The sequence below is a fragment of the Anas acuta genome, chromosome 7 (assembly GCF_963932015.1).
Source record: "Anas acuta chromosome 7, bAnaAcu1.1, whole genome shotgun sequence".
In the NCBI taxonomy this organism is placed as follows: domain Eukaryota; kingdom Metazoa; phylum Chordata; class Aves; order Anseriformes; family Anatidae; genus Anas; species Anas acuta.
In genome coordinates, this window is record NC_088985.1 from 17,083,152 (window position 1) to 17,106,159 (window position 23,008).

The 23,008-nt window shown below is 40.9% G+C and overlaps 1 protein-coding gene across 3 annotated transcripts in view; it reads right to left on the reverse strand.

Moving 5' to 3' along the window:
• The window catches only part of ZSWIM8 (zinc finger SWIM-type containing 8), a 65,406-nt gene extending 43,541 nt beyond the window's left edge, over positions 1 to 21,865 (reverse strand). For all 3 annotated transcript variants that reach the window (XM_068689477.1, XM_068689476.1, XM_068689475.1), the window contains exon 1: positions 20,810 to 21,865. In XM_068689477.1, coding sequence (XP_068545578.1) covers positions 20,810 to 20,987 — 178 coding nt within the window. In that variant the 5' untranslated portion in view covers positions 20,988 to 21,865. The remainder of the gene's footprint in view (positions 1 to 20,809) is intronic.
• Positions 21,866 to 23,008: the final 1,143 nt, after the last annotated feature.

Sequence of the window (23,008 nt, forward strand, 5' to 3'; positions counted from 1 at the left end):
CACAGGTGTGCTACATTGCTTAACCTTTCCTAGTATAGGCAAGGCTGTAGGAATTGCAGCCAACACTTTTCATAAAAACTGATCATGTTCCAACTAAGCTATGTTTTCTTCAGTACAATAATAGAGTTTGCATGTCAAACAAGGAGAGGGAGAAGAAACTGCTTGAATAATCAGCAAAATAGGACCAAAGAGAATACAAAAGAGTTATCAAATGGAACTGAAACAAATTCAAGTTGGCCAAGCACGGAATGTTTTGTTATCTAATTACATTATTTCCATTGGGTTACTTTCAGTTGACACATGACCCTAAAAATAAACTATACGTACAAGTGAATAAATACAAATGCAAGTTAACAAATCTCGCAGTATGACATAAGACAGCACAAAGACAAGACTCATTGTCTTTTTACATATACCTTAAAGAAAATAGGGTGGCATTTTTAGCAGAACAAGTAAACTACATCATACGACATCTTAGGCTGCATTATCTTTTGAAAGATCAGTCTACAGCTTGATTTTATAGCTATCCCTAGCCCACATCTCACATTTCCTCTCACCTCTACCATTGGCCTCAGTCCAAAATGTAACACAGTGGAACAAAGTAATCCAACTATAGATAGAACAAGGAGATGGGGGAAATGAAGTGAGGCACTTCTGTTATCAAAAGAGAAAACGAGAAGAACAGAAAAACTAACAGAAAAAACAGAGTGCAATCTTGACTGGTGAAGGAGGTGTGTGTGGGCCCATTATAAAACTTGTTTTACAAACCTCTTTTTTTTTTAATGGTAAATATTACTTTCCTTTTTACAGGATTTGTCACGTAGAAAGATAAATCTGCCACTGTGGAATGCCACTTAGGCATTTAACTAAAATAAATCAAGCAGAAATACACATTAGTAAAGTGCCCCTTGACTTCAGGCAGTGACATAGTCTCTCTTATACCCCTTGAAACCAAAAAAAGTGCTGAGAACTCTCAAATACAGGCCAGCAGAGCAAGCCTTGCATTTACCTATAACATACCTAAAACAAACCTCTTCAAAAATGTTTGGTTTCTGACTGTTTTCTGTACATTTCTTTCCAAAATTCTGCTGTTTGTTTTACTTTAATCTCTATTTTTGCTTTCTAAAAATTTATTCTTGGTGTTAATATCTTTAAGAAGTACGTGCAAAGTCAATATATTCCTTTCTGTCTCCAACTTTGCAACAAACATCAAAAAACTCTGCCTTTGTCTTGAACTCTGTAATACTCTATGGTGAATGCTTTGAATGCACAGCTTTCCAAGGTGAACACTGCAGAATGAAACATGACCACTGAAATTAAAAATTTCTCTTCATTTTGAATAAAGGTTAGACCCAAACTATTTAGGCTATTAGTTATACTTCTTTCCTTATTATTGTTCCATTTTTCTGTATAATCAACACCCTACAAAAAGCAGGATATATGTATGTTGTTTTTATTTTAATAATCAAAATTCACTTCTGAACTGAGGATAAAACACACGGTACATTGCAAATGCCTGAAAACAGGATATATTCTCTTCCTTCAAAAGCATTTCTCATCCAAAGCTCCTTCCACAAGGCCCAGTTACTTTAGTCCTTTTTCCAAAGAAAAGGCATTCAGGTAGGAGCAGAACAATCTCAATGAGTAACAAACACACCACCACCACCACCACTCAGTTTTCTGTCACATTAACATTGTGCCCAAGCAGATCCCAGCCCTATAAAGTCATCAGAAAGGGAAGATCAGAAGTGTTGAACTAATGTACTTGCAGCCCACGGAAGCAGTAAGGATGCATTTCTGTCAGCTTGCTGGTTTGTGGCTTTCAATCACACACTTGTGAGACACGAAGCCAATACCTGTCCTGTACAACATCCAAACTTGAGGTCACACTATTAGAAAATACAGCACATCCATAATACGGTAGTACAGCACACATACAAATGGTAGAATATTAAGAGCATCCTGGAATAGTCTTGGGATAATGATCTTTGAAGCAAATTACCTAAGCACAGTTAAATGGAAGCTTCATGACTCAGTCACAAATGTAGCAGCTATGTTTCCAAACGAAAAACGGAAGAGTTCTTCTCCATAAGAGCTGAAGAGGTATTGCAGCCACTCTACTCTTTGCCAGAAAGACTTTGTGAAATATGAAATATTTGCCCACAACCACCAAGCTCCAAAAAAAGAAACTAAATATTTACAACATGATGCAACCAAAATAGCTAATAGTTTTAAACATATAGAAGAGAGAGAGGTAACAAACAAGCATTTTAAACAATAGCATTATTCACCTTTAAAAACCTATGCCAAAATGTGCCCAAGCTGGGGGAGGGAGGATTTAAGATAAAAGAGTTTAAACTAAATTGAACCGCTTGAGAAAATTTCATTGTAAAGGCTCAGAGGCAAACTGCTGGAGCAGCTATAAAGCTGTAATATGTAGTAAAAGAAAGATTAGTTAGACCTGTGCTTAGAATAGGCTATCTAATAAAGCACATTAGATAAAAAAGAAAAATCTCACTCAAGATGCCCTCTTTCAGGCTCATATGGTGATTCTTACAATTAGGAAGTCATTTCCCTCAAAAAATCACCACACTTTGCATTGTAATGACCTTTTGGAACCAGACAGCTGGTGTCTGGGCAGTTCACAGTGGACACGCACACACACACATCACGGATTGTTCCAGCACAATTGGAGCAAATTGGTGTTCTCAGTAGACATGCCAAAGACTGATCAAGCACAAAGAGTGTAACTTCTTGCCCCAAACAGCAGAGAAGAAACACAAACTGGCAAGCCGAGGGGTGTTGAAGCTGTGCTGTATTGTCACCCCACAGATGGGGCAATTCAGACCCCAAGACTGAACCAAGACCCTGCAATACCAGACCTGGACAACTTAATGGACACAAGAGGCTCCTCCACACACACCTCCCCACCCTAATCCAGGTCTAGCTTGACTACCTACGGCACGACGCAACCTGAGAAGCTGAAGATTCAGCATAATACTCGAATACTGTCTCCCCGCTGTCTTCAACTGGCATTCCCCTGTTTCAGATTAACAATTCCATGCCATCTTATGCAAAGGGGAAAAACCAATGTTGTTGCTTGTTGAAACCAAGCAAACCATAATATTGCTAAAAAGTAGGGGGTTCTTTTACTTACAGATTAAGAAACAAACGTGAAAATGCATGTTCCTGGCTCTTAAGCCAGTCAAGCAGTGTCAATCTTCAGAAAATAAGCAACTCCTTTACACTAGAACAGCTTTTATACCAAATAAAGGTTCAGCAATTTGTTTCTCAGATACTGCTTCAAACCAATTCTTCTGCACAACACCTCAGCATTAACAAGGCAGCTGCCTTGTTAATGCTGGATTTCTCCACTGGATTTCTGTTGAATAAGTGTTTTGTTAATATAATAATTTGTTTTGTTTTCAAGTGTCAGTAAGTTTAAACCTGCTAAGTCCTGCAGGTCTCCTTCTGGTCATCTGAATTATTAAAAAAAAAAAAAAAAAAAAAAAACTGACAAACTTACTTTACAATCATTTTTTATACTCGCTCTGCATGCATACAGAGCTAAATAAATAAATAAATAAATAACGGAGAGCAGCAGACTCTGGAAGAAACTCTTCAGTGGAATTCATCCATGCAAGTTGTTCAGATGCTGAGACAGAACAAGAAGGTTAGATGAAAAAATAGGTTTTAAGTGATGGAGAAGGTATGCTACAAACACTGCTGCTGATCGTTAATCAAGCTTGCTCAGAAAAGATGACTGAAAGGAGCATTCTGATTTGAGGGCCCCTTTTGTTTTGTTTCATTTTGAAAATGTTTTTGTACTTGTTAAAATATCCACATACTCAGAACAGGTTAGCAAGTGCAGCTAACATTTTAAAACCTTAATGGGATCAGTGTTAATAAGACTTTCTTATACCTCTCATTTCCCCCACCTAGAGTTATACAGCTCTGTCTGGTTTTCATAACCATTTTTTAGCAGTGAAATTACACTGAGAATAATGTGGTAGGGTAGCAAATGAGGAGATATATAACACCATGCTGAAAGCAAAAAGGAGAATTTGGGTGAACCTACATCAGGCTGAAGCCACAGAATGACATTTTAATGTACTAAATATTTGAGAAGTGGAACAAGTAACAGAACTTTTTCATTAGGGCATACTACATAACAATCAAGAGATCCATAGCCAAAAGCTTTTAAAAATACAAATAAATCCCAGATGGGCAGATTATGGTCAACAACTGGAAACCTCACATTTAACTGACAAACTGCAGCAACTATTACTATACTAATTTCATTGCAACCACAGTAACATTTTAAGAATAGCTATTTATTATTTTATCCAAAGCACAGGCTAATTTTATCACAAGAGGGTGTCCAATTCATCCTTAAAGTCTCTATTATCTGCAACAAAAGCCATAGCACAAAGTCAAATCTCAGCTCAATTTGGTTTCTGAAAATTGCTTAATACTGTGTCACAAACAGCTCATATAGGTAGCAAACATGCTACAAATATAAAAAATACCTGATTGCTCAAACTACCTTTTTGTTCCTGTATTCACACCTCATTTCAAAATCAAGTAAGTATATACATGTAGTTTGGCTAAATGTATAGACATATCCTGACAACATGACTTCTGTCTCTATGATTAGGAAGCAAGAAAGTATTTTTTCTTTAATGCAGATCTTAAAATACACCTGAACACCAAAAAATAACACTTTTGTTTGTTTTGCACATTCTAATAGATTTGCAAAATACAATACTCAATTACACTCTGGATTTCTGTTGAATAAGTGTTTTGTTAATATAATAATTTGTTTTGTTTTCAAGTGTCAGTAAGTTTAAACCTGCTAAGTCCTGCAGGTCTCCTTCTGGTCATCTGAATTATTAAAAAAAAAAAACAAAAAAACTGACAAACTTACTTTACAATCATTTTTTATACTCGCTCTGCATGCATACAGAGCTAAATAAATAAATCAATAAATAAATAAAACAGCTGACTTAACTTTGCTGTCAGAGAAGTAACATCACCACTGTCCTAAGACCAAATATAGAGACTGCAACCCAAAAAAAAAATTGTTAAAGAAGCCAAGAACCTAACTAGGTAGGGACCCTACATGCTCAACTCCTACTCATATTTGGAATCCTACATATTCTCCTACTTATATTCAATTCCTACTGGTGGCTGTTTCAATATTGGAGTGAGTTAAGAAGTATTTTATCTTGAGGTTATTGTTTTTAAAGTTACATCTTTGAAATCGTAAAGTGTTCAAGTATTAGGCCAACTCCTCAAAACACTTCCACAAGATTTCACTAAGCACAAAAAAAGCCAATGAGTCTTTATAATCCTATCCCATACCTGATAAGAGAACTAAACCTTAGAAGATGCATGATGTTTGTGTAAGGCCCAAGAGTCTGAACCTACTTCATGTCTAAATCAGTAAGAGTATACCAAAAATCCCACAGCCACGTCTCAGCTTCCCCTATAGAATTCTTCATTTCTCCCTGCTCTACAGCACCATCAGTCACCACCCACTGCCATATAAAACGCTTGTGACTTACCTTCAGAGCATTCTTCTGAGATGCTCTAGTTACCAGTACCCCTGCTTTTAATGCTAAAACAATGCTGAGAAGAACAAGCAACCACAGATGAATGCAGCGCCTACTTAGAATTGAACAGAACAATATAGTTCAGTTGGAAGGGACATAAAAACATTGAGTCCAACTGCCTGACCACTTCAAGGCTAACCAGAAGTTAAAGCAATTTATTGAGGGCATTATCAACATGCCTTTTGAACACTGACAGGCATGGGGCATCAGCCACCGGTGTTTAACCACCCTCAAATTTCTGTTGAATTTCTTGAGATTAGTGGGAAAATGGCTCTTTCTTCCTGCACTCTTTTCAAATTAGCCTTCTCCCTTGAGAATCAGAGTCCTTACCTCTGTGTCACACAGATGAGAGAACTGGAGAGACATGGACAGCAGGTTTAACATCCTCTGCCAGATCAGCTACTCAAATCATGTTGTCAGACATCCCAAACACAATTTTGCTTGAAACTTCCACAAAATGATTCAGAAACATCATCTCATCCCACAAAATATAGTGTCTACCATAATCCTACTGCAACAACAACCAGAGCAGTGACTGCTACTCTTATCACGACTTAATTAGAAGAAATTACAATTTAACCAAGTCATGTAGTACTGGCATTACCAGGGAAGATCTGGGGCAGTCTTAGGACTGCTGAACAGACCTAAACCAGAAGAAAAAGGCTGATGCTTTCTGCTACAGGACTTTTTAGAAAATGATGCAAGAAGCAGCTCCTCACAAGAAGAAGCTACAATGTGCATGAAGATGGAGACAAGCTTCTCAACACACTGTTTTGGAGCAGCTTGTTCACTTCTACCCCTCCCAACTTCATCTGTAGCTTCCTATGTCAGGGAGAATACTTTCAGAGACAAAATACCTGAAGGAATCCTCTCTTCAGGGCACTATGACATGATAATAAGAAAAATAATCACTTCTGTTCTGTTATTCCTTTTTTCACCACTAGTGACCTTGACTAAAGAATTCAGTATGTCCAAGTAACCTTTAAACGCCCTCTTGCACTTTCTAGGCTGAAGAAGAGCCACACATATGAAAACTTTTTCTACACTCCAAGGGTCAGCTGGCTGAAGAGCATTTACTTTCCTTCCTTACTAACTTGCCCTCATGTCCTTAAAGCATCATAGTTACACACTGTTCATATATTGGAAACCAGACCTCTAGGAAAGAACACTTGATTCAATCATCAGAACCTCTGGACAAGGCAAAGGTGGAAAGCTACACATTATATTTAATAACCAAAAAGATGTTTGATAGAGAAAGGGAGAGAGATAAAGGTGAAACCAAAATCCATGATTTCTAAACTCCAGGACAGAAAAACCTGAACTTTTCTCCATCATTAAAGTCGAACTCCTAAGATTCTAGTCACTTCAGTTCTGCCTCACAGTTCACAAACAATTTTGTTGCAAAAACATACAAAGTACCTAGAGAAAGCATCTGCTCTCAGCATATGTCAGAATCTCTCCAAACTCTCTCAAAACCAGATCAGAAAGGAAAGCTGTATTTTCCACTTAATTCTATTGCTTCACCTGTACAATGACTGTGAAAATCTTGTGCACAGAGCTGCGCTGATGAAATTGGAGTATCTGATGTTATGCTGATGCCTTGTGCGAGATTAGATCTATTTGTCTCTCCATAAGCTCTGAATCTCAAGAACAAAATGTCAGCAAGCTCTTTTCTCAACTCTCACCCACTCTAACATGATTGAGGTCCAAAAACTGTAATACCAGCATTAGGCAGGCAATGCAGCATTCACAACCTGACAACCTCCTCTGGAAATGCAGACAAGTAAGTTCTTAATCCAATCACCCATCACCCTTCTGTTTCCCTTCCTAAAGAAAAACGAAAAAAAAAAAGAACTCATTTCAAAAAAAGAGCAGCCTGGGCAAGCAACTGACAGCTGTTAGAAAACCTAAAATGAACAGCAGATTTTTGTAAAGAAAGACAGACAGTGCTACAAAACACTGTATTCATGCCAGTGCTGGCCAAGGTTTCACAACAAATTGGGCAGCTCGCATTCAGAATAACTCCGCAGCTGATGAAGCAGATCAGCTGCAGGCTGAGGCATTTTCCCGGCGCTGTTCCCCCTCGCGCCCCATGCAGAAGCACACTGCATAACCTGCATTGTGCATTCAGAGCACAGAGATCAAACGCCTTCTGTTTCCTGAAAGGAAGGCTCAGTGCCACCACTTATTTCCACTTCTGCCCCGCACAAAGTATTTTATAATCTCAGAATTCAAAATTAACCACTGCGGCCGACAACAAACAAGCAAGTTACAAAGACCACCAGGGAGCAGCTATTATGCTGAACACAGACAGTGGAAGACAAACACAAATCAAAAACCCAGACTGCAGCCCAGCTGAGCATCTGTACCCAGAAGTATTGATAGGTTTTCTAACGCTGCAAGGATGTCACACAAAACACCATGCAGCATGCAGCACTTAATGTGTTGCTCTCTACCATTAGCATCCATCCTGAAGTATTACATGCAAAATTAATCTCTAACCAGCTTTCTCCTATGCCTAAATCCCAGAGCGGTATCGCTTGGCCTCCAAACAAATGCACTGGCAAACACTGAGGCGCTACATTACTGAGCATTATCAGAATGAGATCAGGCCAATTTTATTGGGCTTATGGGAAAGTTGTTGGCTGAAAAGAACAGATCAAGGATGAGGCAATCTCATCTCTAGGGTGAAAAAAATTAATTAAACGTCTGTCAGAACTTAAAAGAAGACACCACCTTTTAGTATCACCAACGCAAAACCATTACAGGTTTAAAAAACTGTTTCCACAGACAAGAGCCAAAAGAAGTTAGATACCTAAATGTTTCAGAAAAACTCTCACCTGACTCCTATTTTTACCTCCTTTGGTTTTGTTAAAATCTCCCCCAATTCTAACCTTGGGTCTACAGCTTTATGGGAGGTTACAAAGCCCACTCAGTGCTATCCCTCAACTCTAGGGTCTCCCTCTGCAGCTGAGAGGTGCGGCACAGCAGCCCACGGCCGGCGCAAAGTGCTGCTGCAGGACACAAGCCCCCAAAGGCAGCAGCCCCCAGCCTTCCTCAAGCTCTCCATCCCTCAGCATTGCCATTTTTTTTCACTAGAAGTAAGGCATCTGTCTGATCATTCCTTGGTATCCTGCGGTTGGAAAAAGTTCCTCCTCTAACAAGAAATGACTTCTCTTCCACTTCCCTCCCCTCCCCTGGAGAGGGAACAACAGGGCGGAGAGGCCGCCTCGACACAAAGCTGAGTCTCGAGGAATACAGGAACAAGCCAGCAGCTACACAGTGTGCACAGAGGAACTAATGACAAGTACATCTATCATTTTCAGTACACAAAAATAATGACAAATGCAACACAAGAAAGCTATGAGGCACTGATTAAATACAATCCACTGCATGAATTTGCTTAGCCAGATGGGCAAGACCTTCCAAGGTATTTCCAACATCACAGGACTGAAGCAAAGCCAACCACCTTCTGAAAATGGCTGCAGAAGTCCTGAAGCATTTGCTGCTCATAACCAGTAAGGAAACACTAACTCCCTGCCCTTGAGAAGGTTAAGCAGCTTAGCTGACCCCGCACACGACCGCTTTAAAAGCAATCCATTAGTCAATGAAAACTTCCAAAGGCATTCAGGGTCACATACAACTAACGTATCCGTGTCAGATCGCCTTCCCTTCAAACCATGCACGAAAGTTATATGCAAGCATAAGCTGCAAATATTTTCACACCTGGCCCATCCAGCTAGCTCCGGCAAATGCATTTACAGCTGCTTTTCCCTTTTTCTCCCATCTCAGCATCTACTGACCTAAATATGAGGTAGCAAATGTAATTACACATAATATGCAGCAGAAACTGTAAACAGCTCAAGAGAATTATTAAGTGATGCCCTACAGACTTCACCAAGGTATTAGAGTCTCATAAGAAGTAGTCATTTCATTTGTAGAGCTATTAATTACATCTTTACTTACCAGCAGGACTACAATGAAGCTTAAATGTCAAATACTTAACAATAATTTTTACATCAGCCATCAGTGCTTCCTAAAAGCATGAAACTTAGGCATTCAAGCCATCATCAAGCTCTTCAATTAGCCTCTAACACGGATTAACAAGGATTCGTGTTTGTACACTCTCCAGAGGATGGGCCAGATGCAAATTTATCAAGTAAGAATTCCAGTACAGGGATATTACAAAGGAAAAAAATAAATAAAGGGTAAGTCTCAAGAATAACATTTTGTTAATACATGAAGTCAGACAAATTTGAACATCAGTTGAAATCTGTAAAAGCTGAAGCCCTTCAAACACAAGAAACAAGACATGGACAGATTCCGTAAGGTCATACAGCGTTCAATGTTCACAGCTTCAGCACATTTTTTTGTATTTCAAGAAAGAATCTGTCACATCCATTGGCAAGATGCCAGTAATAACGGTTCGGCTACACGTAGGCATTGTTTTAACGAATCCATCTAGAAGAGTCCAGATGGTAACTTGGCTGCATTCACTTTAAGGCCACCTCACTTTTTCCATTCTTGAATTCTGGCCAAGGAGACATGCTCAAAGCTGGATCTTTAATGATCTTTAGCCTCATGAACAAAAAAGCAGCAATTAACTTTTTGCACTAGTTTATCTGGAACAAAAAGTAAAACAGTAAGTCCCATACTAATTAGATTTTAAAATATCAGTGTTTTCATTTTCAGAGCTCCACAGTGCATTAATCCTATTTACCAGCACTTCTGGGTGGCAAAGAATGATCATCACCTACTCACATTTTTCCCCTCTCTAAATGAAGAGGAAGCCAGAATTGGTGGTGCAGGTGCTCACCAGCCCACCTCAGTAAATGTCTTAACTCGTGAGGTCTAAATATGGCTGGATGCCCTCCTGTAAATATTCTCATTGCTTGCAGACAAATTCCGTGTAACACTTCCTTTAGCACACAATCTACATTTTTGTAAAAAATGTGCACCTTTCTCCTATTTTTGGCAGGGTGTCTCTGACCTCCTTTTTCATTTTGTTGAATCTATTCTCCCTTCTCCTGCATGACAGCATCCAGATTTTCTCCCACGGGCAAACAGGATTTCTTCTGAAGACAGATTTTTTCATCCTCCCCCTATCTTATCCTTTCCCTTTCTCATACATGCCAATCTCATACCAAAAAAAAAAAAAAAAGGAGCTTGAAAGCTCTACTATTTGTCCCACAGCCACAAACTAAACCAAACTAGTGGACCAAAGAAAGGCATAAAAATCATCGAGGCATCAGGAAATAACAGTTGGGTCTGCTGCCTGCAGCAGCCAAATGAGGGTGTTACACATTTCTGTAAAGACACTATTCCTGCAACCTTTTCAGGATTCCCTCTTCTGTGAAAAGAGAATGTCTTAATTTCCAGTTTTTTTCAGTGCTGCCAATTTAACGACAGACTTTTATTTAAATAAAGAAAAATCAGCACAAAGATTTGCCCATTGAATATAATGCATCTTAAACATGTTTGACCTAGTTTATACTGTTCGATACTTACATTTTCTCCTTTTTTATGTTTTGTTGGAACAACCTAGGAGCACTAATAACTCATAAGACCAATACTATTTCATTAAAAACAGACACTTTTCACAGCATCATTTTTCTCAAAATATGCAATTCCAGACAAGTATAGCCTGAGAGTTCCTTTGTTTCATTATTTTAGAAGACATTATGTTTCCAGCTGTATGTAAGCAAACATAAATGAATTAAACATACCAAAACCAACAGACTTTCCATAAGCCCTGCCCTTAACTTTTAAAGCACCATCAAAAAATGTGGTCAAAGATACCAGTTTCAGTGTTTTCTGATACAAATGTCGGAAAACTAGTGGGCGACACAATCCATAGCCTTGCCAGAGTGTTACTGCCATTCCACAGATGAAGAAACCAAAAAGGACACATCAAAAACCACACAAATTCAAAGGAGTATGAGAATCTTCTGGTTGGTAACCCTATGCTTCTGGCCCCAGACTACAGGATCAGAGGAAGAAACTTAGAAAAGTGTGATATGGTACTTTAAAATTAGAACTATCATTTTAAATATTTTGTATATTACGCATCATTGTTCCTTAATCTTAAAAAAAAAATAAACCCAAGTGTTTTAAAGAGTTGATATATATGTGCTTTCAATTTTACTATTGGAGCGTTTAGACGGGGGTCGCAAAAGGGAAGGAGGGAGGAAAGCGCTTAATACAAATAAAGTGCATTAAAATAAAGTTGAAAATTAACATTTAGCCATGACACTTTTAAATTACCTTTACAACTGCTTTTTAGTCTTACATTTGTATAGGTGACAGAAAAAAAGCTGTTGGTAAAGAAAAAAAAATATCTTAAAGAGATGTCTACACTTTAAGAGCTAAAGTATAAATTTGTTTTGACTCTTTAACTTTTTACTTAAAGATATGAAAAAAAAAAGCATATCAAAACTAATTATAGATATTTTAAACAGACAAACATTTACTCCAAAACTTCATTAAAGTATGTAAAACATCTTTTGAAGCTGTACATTCCTTTCTTCCCCTGGAACAAAGTACTGTAACTAGGACACCAGACCATTAAAAGGAGACGGTTTCTGGTCCCAGTTTTACAACCGGCGCACAAAATGTTGGTCAATCACTGACGTCCATTTCTATTCCCTCAAAGGTATACTGCAGGAAGGGAAGAGGGGTTTTTTATCTGTTTATATAAAGATTACCCTATGACCCTTGCCATTTACTTGTATTTATTTATTTCGGGTTCATATTTATTAACATTCAACTGTGTTATTTTTTTCTCAACACACTGGAATAAGTTGCATCACTCAGCAACCACTGACTATCAATAACTTGCTATGGACAAGAAACCACTCTCCCACTCACTAAACCAAGTCACAGTAATATGTACACATTTCCCTTCAATTCTGTGCACGTTTAAAACATGTAAAGACACCTTTGTTACACTTGGGAGCTTGTAGAGTAACTTAACTCTTAACAAACTGGGCATCAAAACCAAGCGAAGGTTCATAAAGTAGGCTGTACAAAAAGCAGCTTTCTCAGTTACTCTGAAAATGAATATCCATTTAAGTATTTAAACCATTTCTAATCTGCTACCAAACTTTCATAGCTGTAATTACTGAATTTACGTTTGCTTAAAAATGAACTTTACCATAGTTACCACACAAGTTCATTCTTTTCTCACTTCTTCTTTTCTCACCAAAGACCCAAGAAATTTACACAGCACAAAAGGTGCTATTTTTCCATAAACAGGCTATGTTATGACTTCATTGCTGCTCCCCAAACAGAAGTGCAATTCCAGACTTGTAAACCTGCATATTAAACTACATTTAACCGGTGCCTCTTCAAACATAAAGATCATGCCACTATATTAAGCAACACCACTACAGAGTAAGAGGTGCATGAAGCTGACGATAGCCGAATGCAATTTATGAAGCTACCAGGCCACTTCTGCGTAGTGAACAAGCCTGCCTGGCTTCTGAAAGCTCCCACTGCTTTCTGAACTCAGCAACTTGCAAAAAGATCTCCAACGGTCAAGTGAAGAGTCACAAGGATTCACCCCCAGTGTGGGATGTTAACTCTTCAAAAGCAGACCCAGAAAATGCAGGTTTTGAAATTGAGTCATCTGCCTACAAATGAAGATGCATCTTGTGAGTAGCCAAGCTCTAATTTTAAATCTCCCAAGGTTTACATTAGGACAGGATTTACATCTTCTCCTGTACTTTTTAAGAATTATCAGGGGAAAAAGAAAAATCTGGTCTCTTTTGCTCCTGATATAATCAGCAACACTGCAGAAGCAGCAGCAACATTTTCAGTTTCATTCCCCACAGCTTCTCTGACGGGTGACCCCAGCCACACAGAGGGGGCATGGCTCAAAGCACCAGGCTCATGCAGTGGCTGTAAGGCACACAAAATTAGTCTCCCACTTGCTCTGCTTGCTTGCAGCACCAGATCATACAAATATTTAAACACATTAATTTAATGAAGAAAACAACTTTTGCTGTCAGCATTCAAAGATGTGACTTATGCAAGAAACACATGTATAAGCATTAAAAAAAGATGCTGTTTTAACAGCAGTTCTGGGTGAGGGCATTGAGTGCACCCTCAGTAAGTTTGCAGATGACACCAAGCTAGGTGTGTGTGTCGATCTGCTCGAGGGTAGGAAAGCTCTGCAGGAGGATCTGGATAGGCTGCACCGATGGGCTGAGGTCAACTGCATGAAGTTCAACAAGGCCAAGTGCCAGGTCCTGCACCTGGGGCGCAATAACCCCAAGCAGAACTACAGGCTGGGAGATGAGTGGTTGGAGAGCTGCCAGGCAGAGAAGGACCTGCGAGTATTGGTGGATAGTTGGCTGAATACAAGCCAGCAGTGTGCTCAGGTGGCCAAGAAGGCCAACAGCATCCTGGCTTGTATAAGAAGCAGTGTGGCCAGCAGGGCTAGGGCAGTGATTGTCCCCCTGTACTTAGCTCTGGTGAGGACGCACCTCAAGTACTGTGTTCAGTTTTGGGCCCCTTGTTACAAGAAGGTGCTCGAGAGAGTTCAGAGAAGGGCAACAAAGCTGGTGAGGGGCCTGGAGAACAAGTCCTATGAGGAGCGGCTGAGGGAGCTGGGCTTGTTCAGCCTGGAAAAGAGGAGGCTCAGGGGTGACCTTATCACTCTCTACAGGTACCTTAAAGGAAGCTGTAGCAAGGTGGGGGTTGGCCTGTTCTCCCACGTGCCTGGTGACAGGACGAGGGGGAATGGGCTAAAGTTGTGCCAGGGGTGTTTTAGGTTGGATATTAGGAAGAACTTCTTTACTGAGAGGGTTGTGAGACATTGAAATAGGCCGCCCAGGGAAGTGGTGGAGTCACCATCCCTGGAGGTCTTTAAAAGATGTTTAGATGTTGAACTTAGCGATATGGTCTAGTGGAGGACTTGTTAATGTTAGGTCAGAGGTTGGACTTGATGATCTCGAGGTCTCTTCCAACCTAGACAATTCTGTGATTCTGTGAACATGCATTGTTCTGGATAAAATAATCAATAAAAGACATTTGCAATTCATCGTCAAATGAGTTTGTCCAGATAACCACATACTTCAAACATGAAGTGTAGCTTGAGGTGTTTTTGTCTTCACTTTGTTTTTTACCTCAGGAAAGAGCTAGTTACTTACAGGTTAAAAACAAATAAAATAAATAAATAAAACTCACCCTCTGGCAATAAAGAACAGGTCAAAGAAGAATATGGTGGGAAGGATGTTGGATATAAAGACATGGATAAGAAACAAAGGAAGAGAGCATGATCCAGAGTCTAGAATCAAAGCTGAATCCTTGTCATTGCTTCCCTGGAGGTGAGCATGTCACAGAGAAGAACCCCTATAGCTTCAGTCCACCTGAAATTCAAACAGAGCATCTGGGATCTCTGGTCATTCAGCAACACAAGGTGAAAGGAGGGAGAAAACGAACACAAAAAGAAAAATCCATGGGAATCAGGAAGGTCTCCCAGTACAAAGATGAGACATTAAAATATGGAAAGAATGGGCAAGACTTCTCATGAGGAGAAGCTTATTTAAAGGAAGAGGTCAGAAGACAGCAAGAGAATTACACCATTTAAATTCGGCCATTTAAAATTGCAGTAGTAAAGGTACATCTTTTCCTGATAGCTTCTTTACGTGGATTCCCCAATTCCATTCCCGAAGAGAAGGGTACACACTTGCAGGTATCTCGAAAAGGCTCGGGAAAATGCAAAATAAGTGGCAAATGTGTGAGAGTCATTCAGCTTGTCATCCTTCCAAAAGGCAGAGGTATCACTGCTTTATGAAACAATCTTTTTGTTTAGTAGAAACTTCTAGACAGCTTCTGAAATCTGCATCCCCACTCCGAAGCAGTGCATTTAATTATGCCAATCAGTCTTGATAAATGGCAGTCTCCAGAGTTTCTTCAGCACCTTCAGCTCTAATGAATTGACATCACTTCTGCACCTTGCACAACCTCTGCACAACCCTCAACTTGGAACTTTTGCTGCCGCTATACAGTGAGTCAACACTACCAACCACTATGCATAATGGAATGGAGTACAAAAACAGGTGAAATCCACTTACTAGGGTGAAAAAATATAGAAAAACCTATTTTCTACTAAGAGCTAAGCCTTCACTTTCATGTTACCTTTCCTCTTTGGACAGCTGATCTCCACTCTTTTCATAAGCATTTGCAATATCTCTCACTAACTTTCAGATTTTTAATTCCTGTGAAGGAACTCATCAGGCAGCTATACACGTACAATACTCTTGCTTAATGGTTATTGTTTGTTTGTTTGTTTTTTTTTTAATGTTACCAGCGAACTTGGACATATTATAACAGATACTTGAGCTAAAACAGATTTGTCACATTATTTTACATTAAAAAACTCGCACAAATAAGATGCATTACATCTGTATCTCCCAGAAGTACAAGCTGATTACATAAGCTCCCTCTCAATACCAGAGGCACAAATAAAGTAGGAAAAAAATCAATTGTAGCTATAATACTCAGTAACAGTCAGCAACAAAACTGCAGCAAACCATGGAGTGTTCATTTCCAGCTTCCTCAGGCTCTGAGTGGATACTCTGGATGACACCAACACTCTTCTCAACAAAGAACAAGAGTCTGAAGAGCACAGTATAAATTTGAAAGAGAGTATGTTTTTTTCTTGTTTTGTTGTTGGGTTTAGTCTTTTGGTTTGTTTTTGATTTTGAATTGCTCTTTGAGCAAGGGTTAATTTTAATTTATTAAGCTGTTATTGGCAACTCTGAGAAAGAAGTATTGCTCTCTAAGCTGTTTATTCTTTATCCTTATAAATGAATGAAAATCAGTCGCTGCCATTTTTCCAGTGCAGACACTGTCCCAGCTTTGATCGGGTTGTCTCTCTAAAGTGATCACACCCTTACCTCAGGCTCTGCCTATTCTCTGCCAACCTTTCCCTCACTATGGCTTGTATTTTTGAGGCACTGTACCTGGTACTTAACACTGTGGGCATTCCTAACAGCTTGGAAGTATACAAATTTTCTGGGGCTGGATAACAATATTTTGTAGAAGATTACTGCCTGCATCAGTTCTTAGTGTAGTTTAAGAGGTTTTTGCCATACAGTATGCAACAGTTAAAGGAAAGAAAGAAAGATCAAGCTTTAGCACTATAATCACTATTGATTACAGTTTCAATGCAACTCATTATTACACTTCCAGTGTAAGCCAGTGTGAATAAATAAATGCAAACTGAGCAGAAAGTATTGTGAACACATTATTTAGCAATCCTACAGTATTTACAGCAACTTCTTAAGTGTTTGGTAAACATTGATGCTTCAGAAACTGTAAAAGACTAAGGGTGGGAAAAAGCTTAGACGCTTTCAAGAAGAAACAAAGGCGTGGTAGGTTTGGAGCGTACTTCAACACGCACTCTAAGACCTCTGTTGCAAAAATACTTATGTAATCACAACCGATGACAAAACCTTTGCAGGTACACCAGGATGACTTCAATTGCCAATGAAAAAAATGCAGCTATTTTTAAAAGTGAGAAGGGCAATCAGACAACCATACTGCCTCTCAGAATGGTTTCCAGGGAACAAAAGACTGTCTAGAAAATTGGGGAAATGGCAAAATCATTGGCAGAAAGGTGATAAATTGGTGAAATGTAGCTTGATATGGAAGAAAGTGAGTTAGAGCCATAAACCAACTTGAGGAAGCAGGCGCTTCTGAAAACGCTGCAAAGACATTGTTCTTCAAAACGTCGGTTCACATGAACTTCGGCGATGAATTCAGTCCTCCTGTTACTTTATTCAGGTAGTACAACTGCAAGCTTCTCATCAATGATGTATATAGTCAAATATATTACTAGAATTATCTCACTCAAAATGAAAACAGACAGGGTAAAAACAAGCAATCAAGGAAGCCTAGTGTGAGAAGAAGTCATTTCTAAAGCAGAGATACAAAATTATTTAGTAAGTTTTAAACGACTCTTGGTTTTCCCAGAACTGATATGTTTCGCTGAAATCTTGCCTGGGATTTCAGTACAGGTGAACCCATGGAAATTGTGAGGAGTCTCAAAATCCAAGGACATTAAGTGGACACAATGCATTCATCCTGTATATTATCAATCCTACATTTAAAAAGAAAACTCCTCTATAAAGTAACATGAGGAATTTATCACAAACCGGTAAAAATCAAGTTGAGGAAAAACGACCAGCTACAGTCCTATTTTTCTGACACAACTACTCAAGATACTTGATTTTACAAAGAATTCAGTTCCAAGGATCATATTAGAAAAAAACAGACATTTTTCATTATTTTCATTATAAGACCTTTCATTATTTTTTTCTAGCACATTGACAGAGTGCCTAACAAATAAGTAAATAGCTCAGCAGTGAACACTGTCTCTATTTGCAACAAGACTTATTGTTAAATTTGCTGTAAGCATAACCATAACACAGAGAACACTCAAGCACAAAGTAAAATGTTGCAAAAAGTAAAAAAGCTGTAAGTGGTGTGGATGGTGGTTTGTTAGTTTGTTTAAGAAGAATCCTCAGCCAGCAGCGCTTCCTTCAGTCTCAAGGGGATTCTCTTTGAACTAATTACAGAAGAATTGGACTCTCACAAAGACAAACTCAAAACAATTGAAAAAGCTAGAAATTGTCTCTATTACATAACTTGTCTGACTGATTCCAAATCAAAACACAGGCTGAGTTCCAAACTGGAGGAAAAGGCTAACAGATTATAGTTCCTCTTACTTTCCTGTAGCTTTTAAAATCGAAGCTCTCTGTGTCTAACCTCATTTCATGTTTGCATAGGCAGCTACATCACAGGCCACTGCAAAATGGTAAACTGTGGAAGTAAAAAACACACAAGCTGTACTTAGAATTATCACATTTTAGAAGACTCACTACAACTGACAGCCCCAGGATCCAGCAAGTTCTTGACAGAAACTATTTTTCTGACTGCAAAAAAAAATATCTCAAAAAGAGGTGTTAAAAATAGTTAAATTTGTACAGGCTTTCTGGAATCCAAACAGATCCCAGATGATGAAAGATTCCAAGCCAGAACGGACTCACTGGCAACATGCTGTGTATAGTAAAGTACCTGCATATTAGTAATACCATATGTGAACCCATAGAGTGGACAAATAATTATTTAGGTAGCAATCCATGTTCACACACCTCTCAAAATAACCCTGACCAGAGCCCTGGGACCGCCAGCAAATGCCTCAATAGCAGGCAACAGCATCCCTTCAGAATGTCTCTCTTGTTAGAGCAAAACTTTAGCACAAAGAAATTAAGTCTCCCTACAGATAAAACCTAAAAAGTATGAACCAAATACAAAAACCACAACCTTTGCCTACACAGGTCTGCAGAACCTGGAACAGCAACATCTCCACATGGTGTAAATAATGACAAGTATCACAACAGTGATGTTAGCTGCTTAGTTTCCCCTGTCAGGAAAGAGACCAAAGACTGCAATTATCTACAATCTATTGAAGCAATTTTCCATTTTAATGCAACAACTGGATGACAGTAGATAGAGGAATTGCTGCTTGCTTTTAATTCGGTCAAGAGAGCTAAAGGAAGTAGGCCAGGACCTAGAAAAACACAAAATCATACACCGAAGCACTGGAGAGCAGCCAACTAAAAGCACCACCACCTTTCCAAGTATCATTCTGACCTGCTGATCTCATACAAACCAGTTTCATACACCTCTGTTGAACTACAGATTTTCCGCAGCAGCACGTTGTCAAAACTTCAGCTCTTTTCAGACAAGTTAATATACACAACAAGGCTTAAAGCAACGCGAAGTTTACTGTGCCTGTCCCTTCCTTCTGCATCTCAGGATTTACACCTTTAAGAAAACAAACACAGTTCCAACACTGCTCACCCTCTTTACACCGTTAGGATGTTCCATATGAAAACCAGTGCAGCCCACCAGCAGGAGCAGATACAGAGCACTATTCAGCATTTCTCTCTCTCTTCCTTCCCCCCCCCACTTTTTTTTTAAAAAAAAAAAAAAAAAAAGTTTCCATCCCACCCTGAATTCTACTACTGACAAGTTGACAGATGCAGACAGTTTCCTATCTAGGAGCTGGGACAGTTCTAATCTTTATTAAAAATTTAGAACTTAAGCTACTCTGGAAAGCCTATGGTTAATGCAAAGTGTACTTTCTGGTCCTAATCCAGTGACAAGTGAACGTTTGTCCATAGCATAGCACTGCCAGATTTCAGCACAATTCATTATAAATTGCACTCTCTGTTCATGGAAGGCCAACATTCAGAAGAGAATGAAGCTTTGCAGTTCAGACAGGGAGATATTAACAAGGCAGCTGATGGTCACGAAGGTCAGCAGTAACAGGAAAAGTACTGATGCTGGACTGAAAAAAAGGCAGGAGATAAAAGGAAGAGCAGAAAGGGCTCGTGTAACTTCTGTTCACTGTATGTCTGGCCCTTCTGAGTGTAAATGCCACCTGAATTCTAGGGTCATAATGCATCACAATAAAAGACAAATTACATTTCAATTTAAATAAATAAATAAATAAATAAAATATTTAGTAGCTATACCATAATTATTTTTTTTTTAATTTCTAATGCTGTATATTTTTGTCTGCTATTAAAAAGACTTGTCAAAAAAAAAATAAATAAAACAACCGTTTTGAAGCTGACACACAGCAGTTTGCTCATTCCTTTGTCACAGACGTAAGGCCCTCTTGCTTTACTACAAAAGAAAGTTTCGAAGAAGATAGAAAAATAAAGAATGAGAAAAATAGATTGCTCTATACAAAGATGCCTGTACATGAGTAGTTTTACAGCAATTATAAAGACCTCTGTGAAACCTTTGTGTAACGCAATCAGTGCAGTTGGGAACCAACCTATGTATAATTATTTCCAAATATGTTTGTGGTTTGTTTACAGAAGGTTGTTTTTGGATTTCTGAGAGCAAGACAGAAAATCAACTCAGAAAAGCAGAAGTACAATCATACGGAGAAGAGGCAGATGAAGTCACCCAAAAGACTACTTTTTCGTAAGAACCCCAGTAAATTCCCAGTTTTGGTCTTTGTTCAAAAGTTAGCCTCACAACTAGCCTGCGTTTGACTTCTCTTTGCACCGCTGGTACTTCTGCAGATCTCCCAGCCCAGCAACGCCCCCTCACCCCACAGCTCCCACACGGCCAGCGCACAGCCCGGGGGCACCGTGTGACCTCACCTTTCATTTTGACAGTGGGAGAATTGGGTCCAGCTGATTGCTTCCTCCATCCTCTCCAGTTCTGGCAAAGGCTCTCGGCCTCAGAGATGAAGGAACAAAGAGAGTCCTCTTCAAAGTGATCAGAGTCTTCAAAGGAAAACCTCTCCCCGTCCTCCCACTCGGCAAACATGAGTTCCATCACATCCGACAAGCAACGTGGGGGAAAAAAAAAAAAAAAAAAAAAAAACAAACAGAAAGAGAAGTGCTGGCTTTAACAGGTGGATGGGCTGGAGGACTCGGTACCGCTGAAGATCTCGATCCCGTGCAGATCCCCACGCTACGGTTCCAGCAGAGACGGAGCGAGTGCAGTCTGGCCGCGGGAGAAGCAGGCAACCATCGCAACGTAACGGGCGCGTGTAGAAAATCCCGGGAGACAAGTTTCGTTTGGTTTAAAAAAAGTTGTTTTTTAGAAAAAAAAATAATAATAAAAACAAACACGAAGTGTGTGTCCGCGGCGTGTACGAGCCCGGCGGGGCTGCGCGGAGCCGCCTCAGCGCGCCCCGTCCCGTGCCCCCCGCGCCCCTCAGCCGGTGCCTGGCTCACTGCCGGGCCGCCCCGAGCCCCCCGGCAGCCCCGGGCCGGGGCAGCGCCGCCTGCGGGGCGGGGGCCAACTTCCCCCGGGCCGCCCGGCGCCGTTCAAACGCCCGCGGGGCGGGGGCGGGGGCAGGGGCAGCGCGGCCTCGGGGCGCCTCAGCACCGCCACCGGCACCGGCGGCCGTTGGGCAGCGGCTCCGGCCTCATGGGGGCGCGGGCGGCGGGCACAGCCCGGAGATAGGGGCCGGGGGGAGGGGGGGGGGGGGGCGGCCGCCGCCGCTGCCGCTGCCGCGCCCCGCGCTCCTAGGGGCCCATGGCCGCCGGGCCCCCGCGCGCGGACGCCCCCTCCCGTGCCCGGCCCGGCGGCGGCTCGCGGTGCTGGCGCGGTACCGGCGGCGGCGGCGGCGGCGGGTGGGTGCCCGGCGCGGGCACCAAGATGGCTCCGCGCTTCCCAGCTTCACCTGCGACACCCCCCCGCCAGCTGAGCCCCGCTTCCGCCGCCGCGCTTCCGGCTTCCGCCGCCAGGCGGCCGCGCGCGGCATGACGGGGGGGAGGGGGGAGCCCGGAGTGAGGCGCCCCTGAGAGGGTCCCGCGGTGTGGTGATGGGGGGGCGGGGGTCTCCTTTTTGCTGTTTTCCCTCTTTTTAGACAACCAAAGGGGATGGGGAAGCGCAGCTTGTGCTAAAACACCGCCTGCCCCCGGCATAGACCGCAGCTCGGGCACCCGAGGGGGAAAGGGCAGCCCCGCTCACCTGAAGGGAGGTGGGGGAAAGGCGGAGCCACGGGGCGCGCTGCTCCTCACACACAGCTGCTGGGAGAGAAAGCTGAGTACAGGGAAAGGAAATAAAACGTGAGGGGAGAACCGCTCCTACAGGAATAAGGAGAAGGAGCTGTATTGAAAAATAAAGAGTCAGACTGCACTGGGCTCTTGCCTCGGGCTAACACATCCCCGTTACCCCCAGCACAGCCCCGAGGGAAGGAGGCAGGGGGCTGGGGGGTGGGGGCGTGGAGCCTGAGCAACTCGGAGATTAAAAATAAAATACCGCCCAACCCAGTTACACGAGGAGTTAGGCTAGGTTTATGCATCATACCGGCTTTGAAAACAGGTCTTACAGTGAGCTTTTTCTAAAATTCTATTCTATTTCGGAGACCTATGTAATTGTTTCATTGTGAGAGTATGCTGCCGTCAACCCTAACGGTAAGTTTTCTCTATAAAGTGAGAAAGCGTCAGCTGAGCAACTGCAGGCTGGACCTGCATTTTCCTTCCTGTATTTGCGTGAGGAGAGGAGAGGAGAGGACTCACAGGAAAAAGAAGAGCTAAGGGAAACAGAATGAAGTATTAGGAAACTATTCCTAGAGCTAAGAGAAACTGAAGTGCTTTGTCTGGGAACAATTAGCATGTCACTCATCTCAATTCACCATAGTCCCTGATCAAAACATAAATAAATAAATAAAAATAGTTGATGAATCCTCATAGTGGGTCTCAAAAGATACCCCTTGGACCTGAAGGGAAACTACAATGCTTACCAGTATAGTATTTAAGATCTTGTACACAGAAATGTGCATTAATAAATGTCCATCAGCTGCAAAAAGTATGGTTACCTGTATAAATGTCAGATCCTTCAGT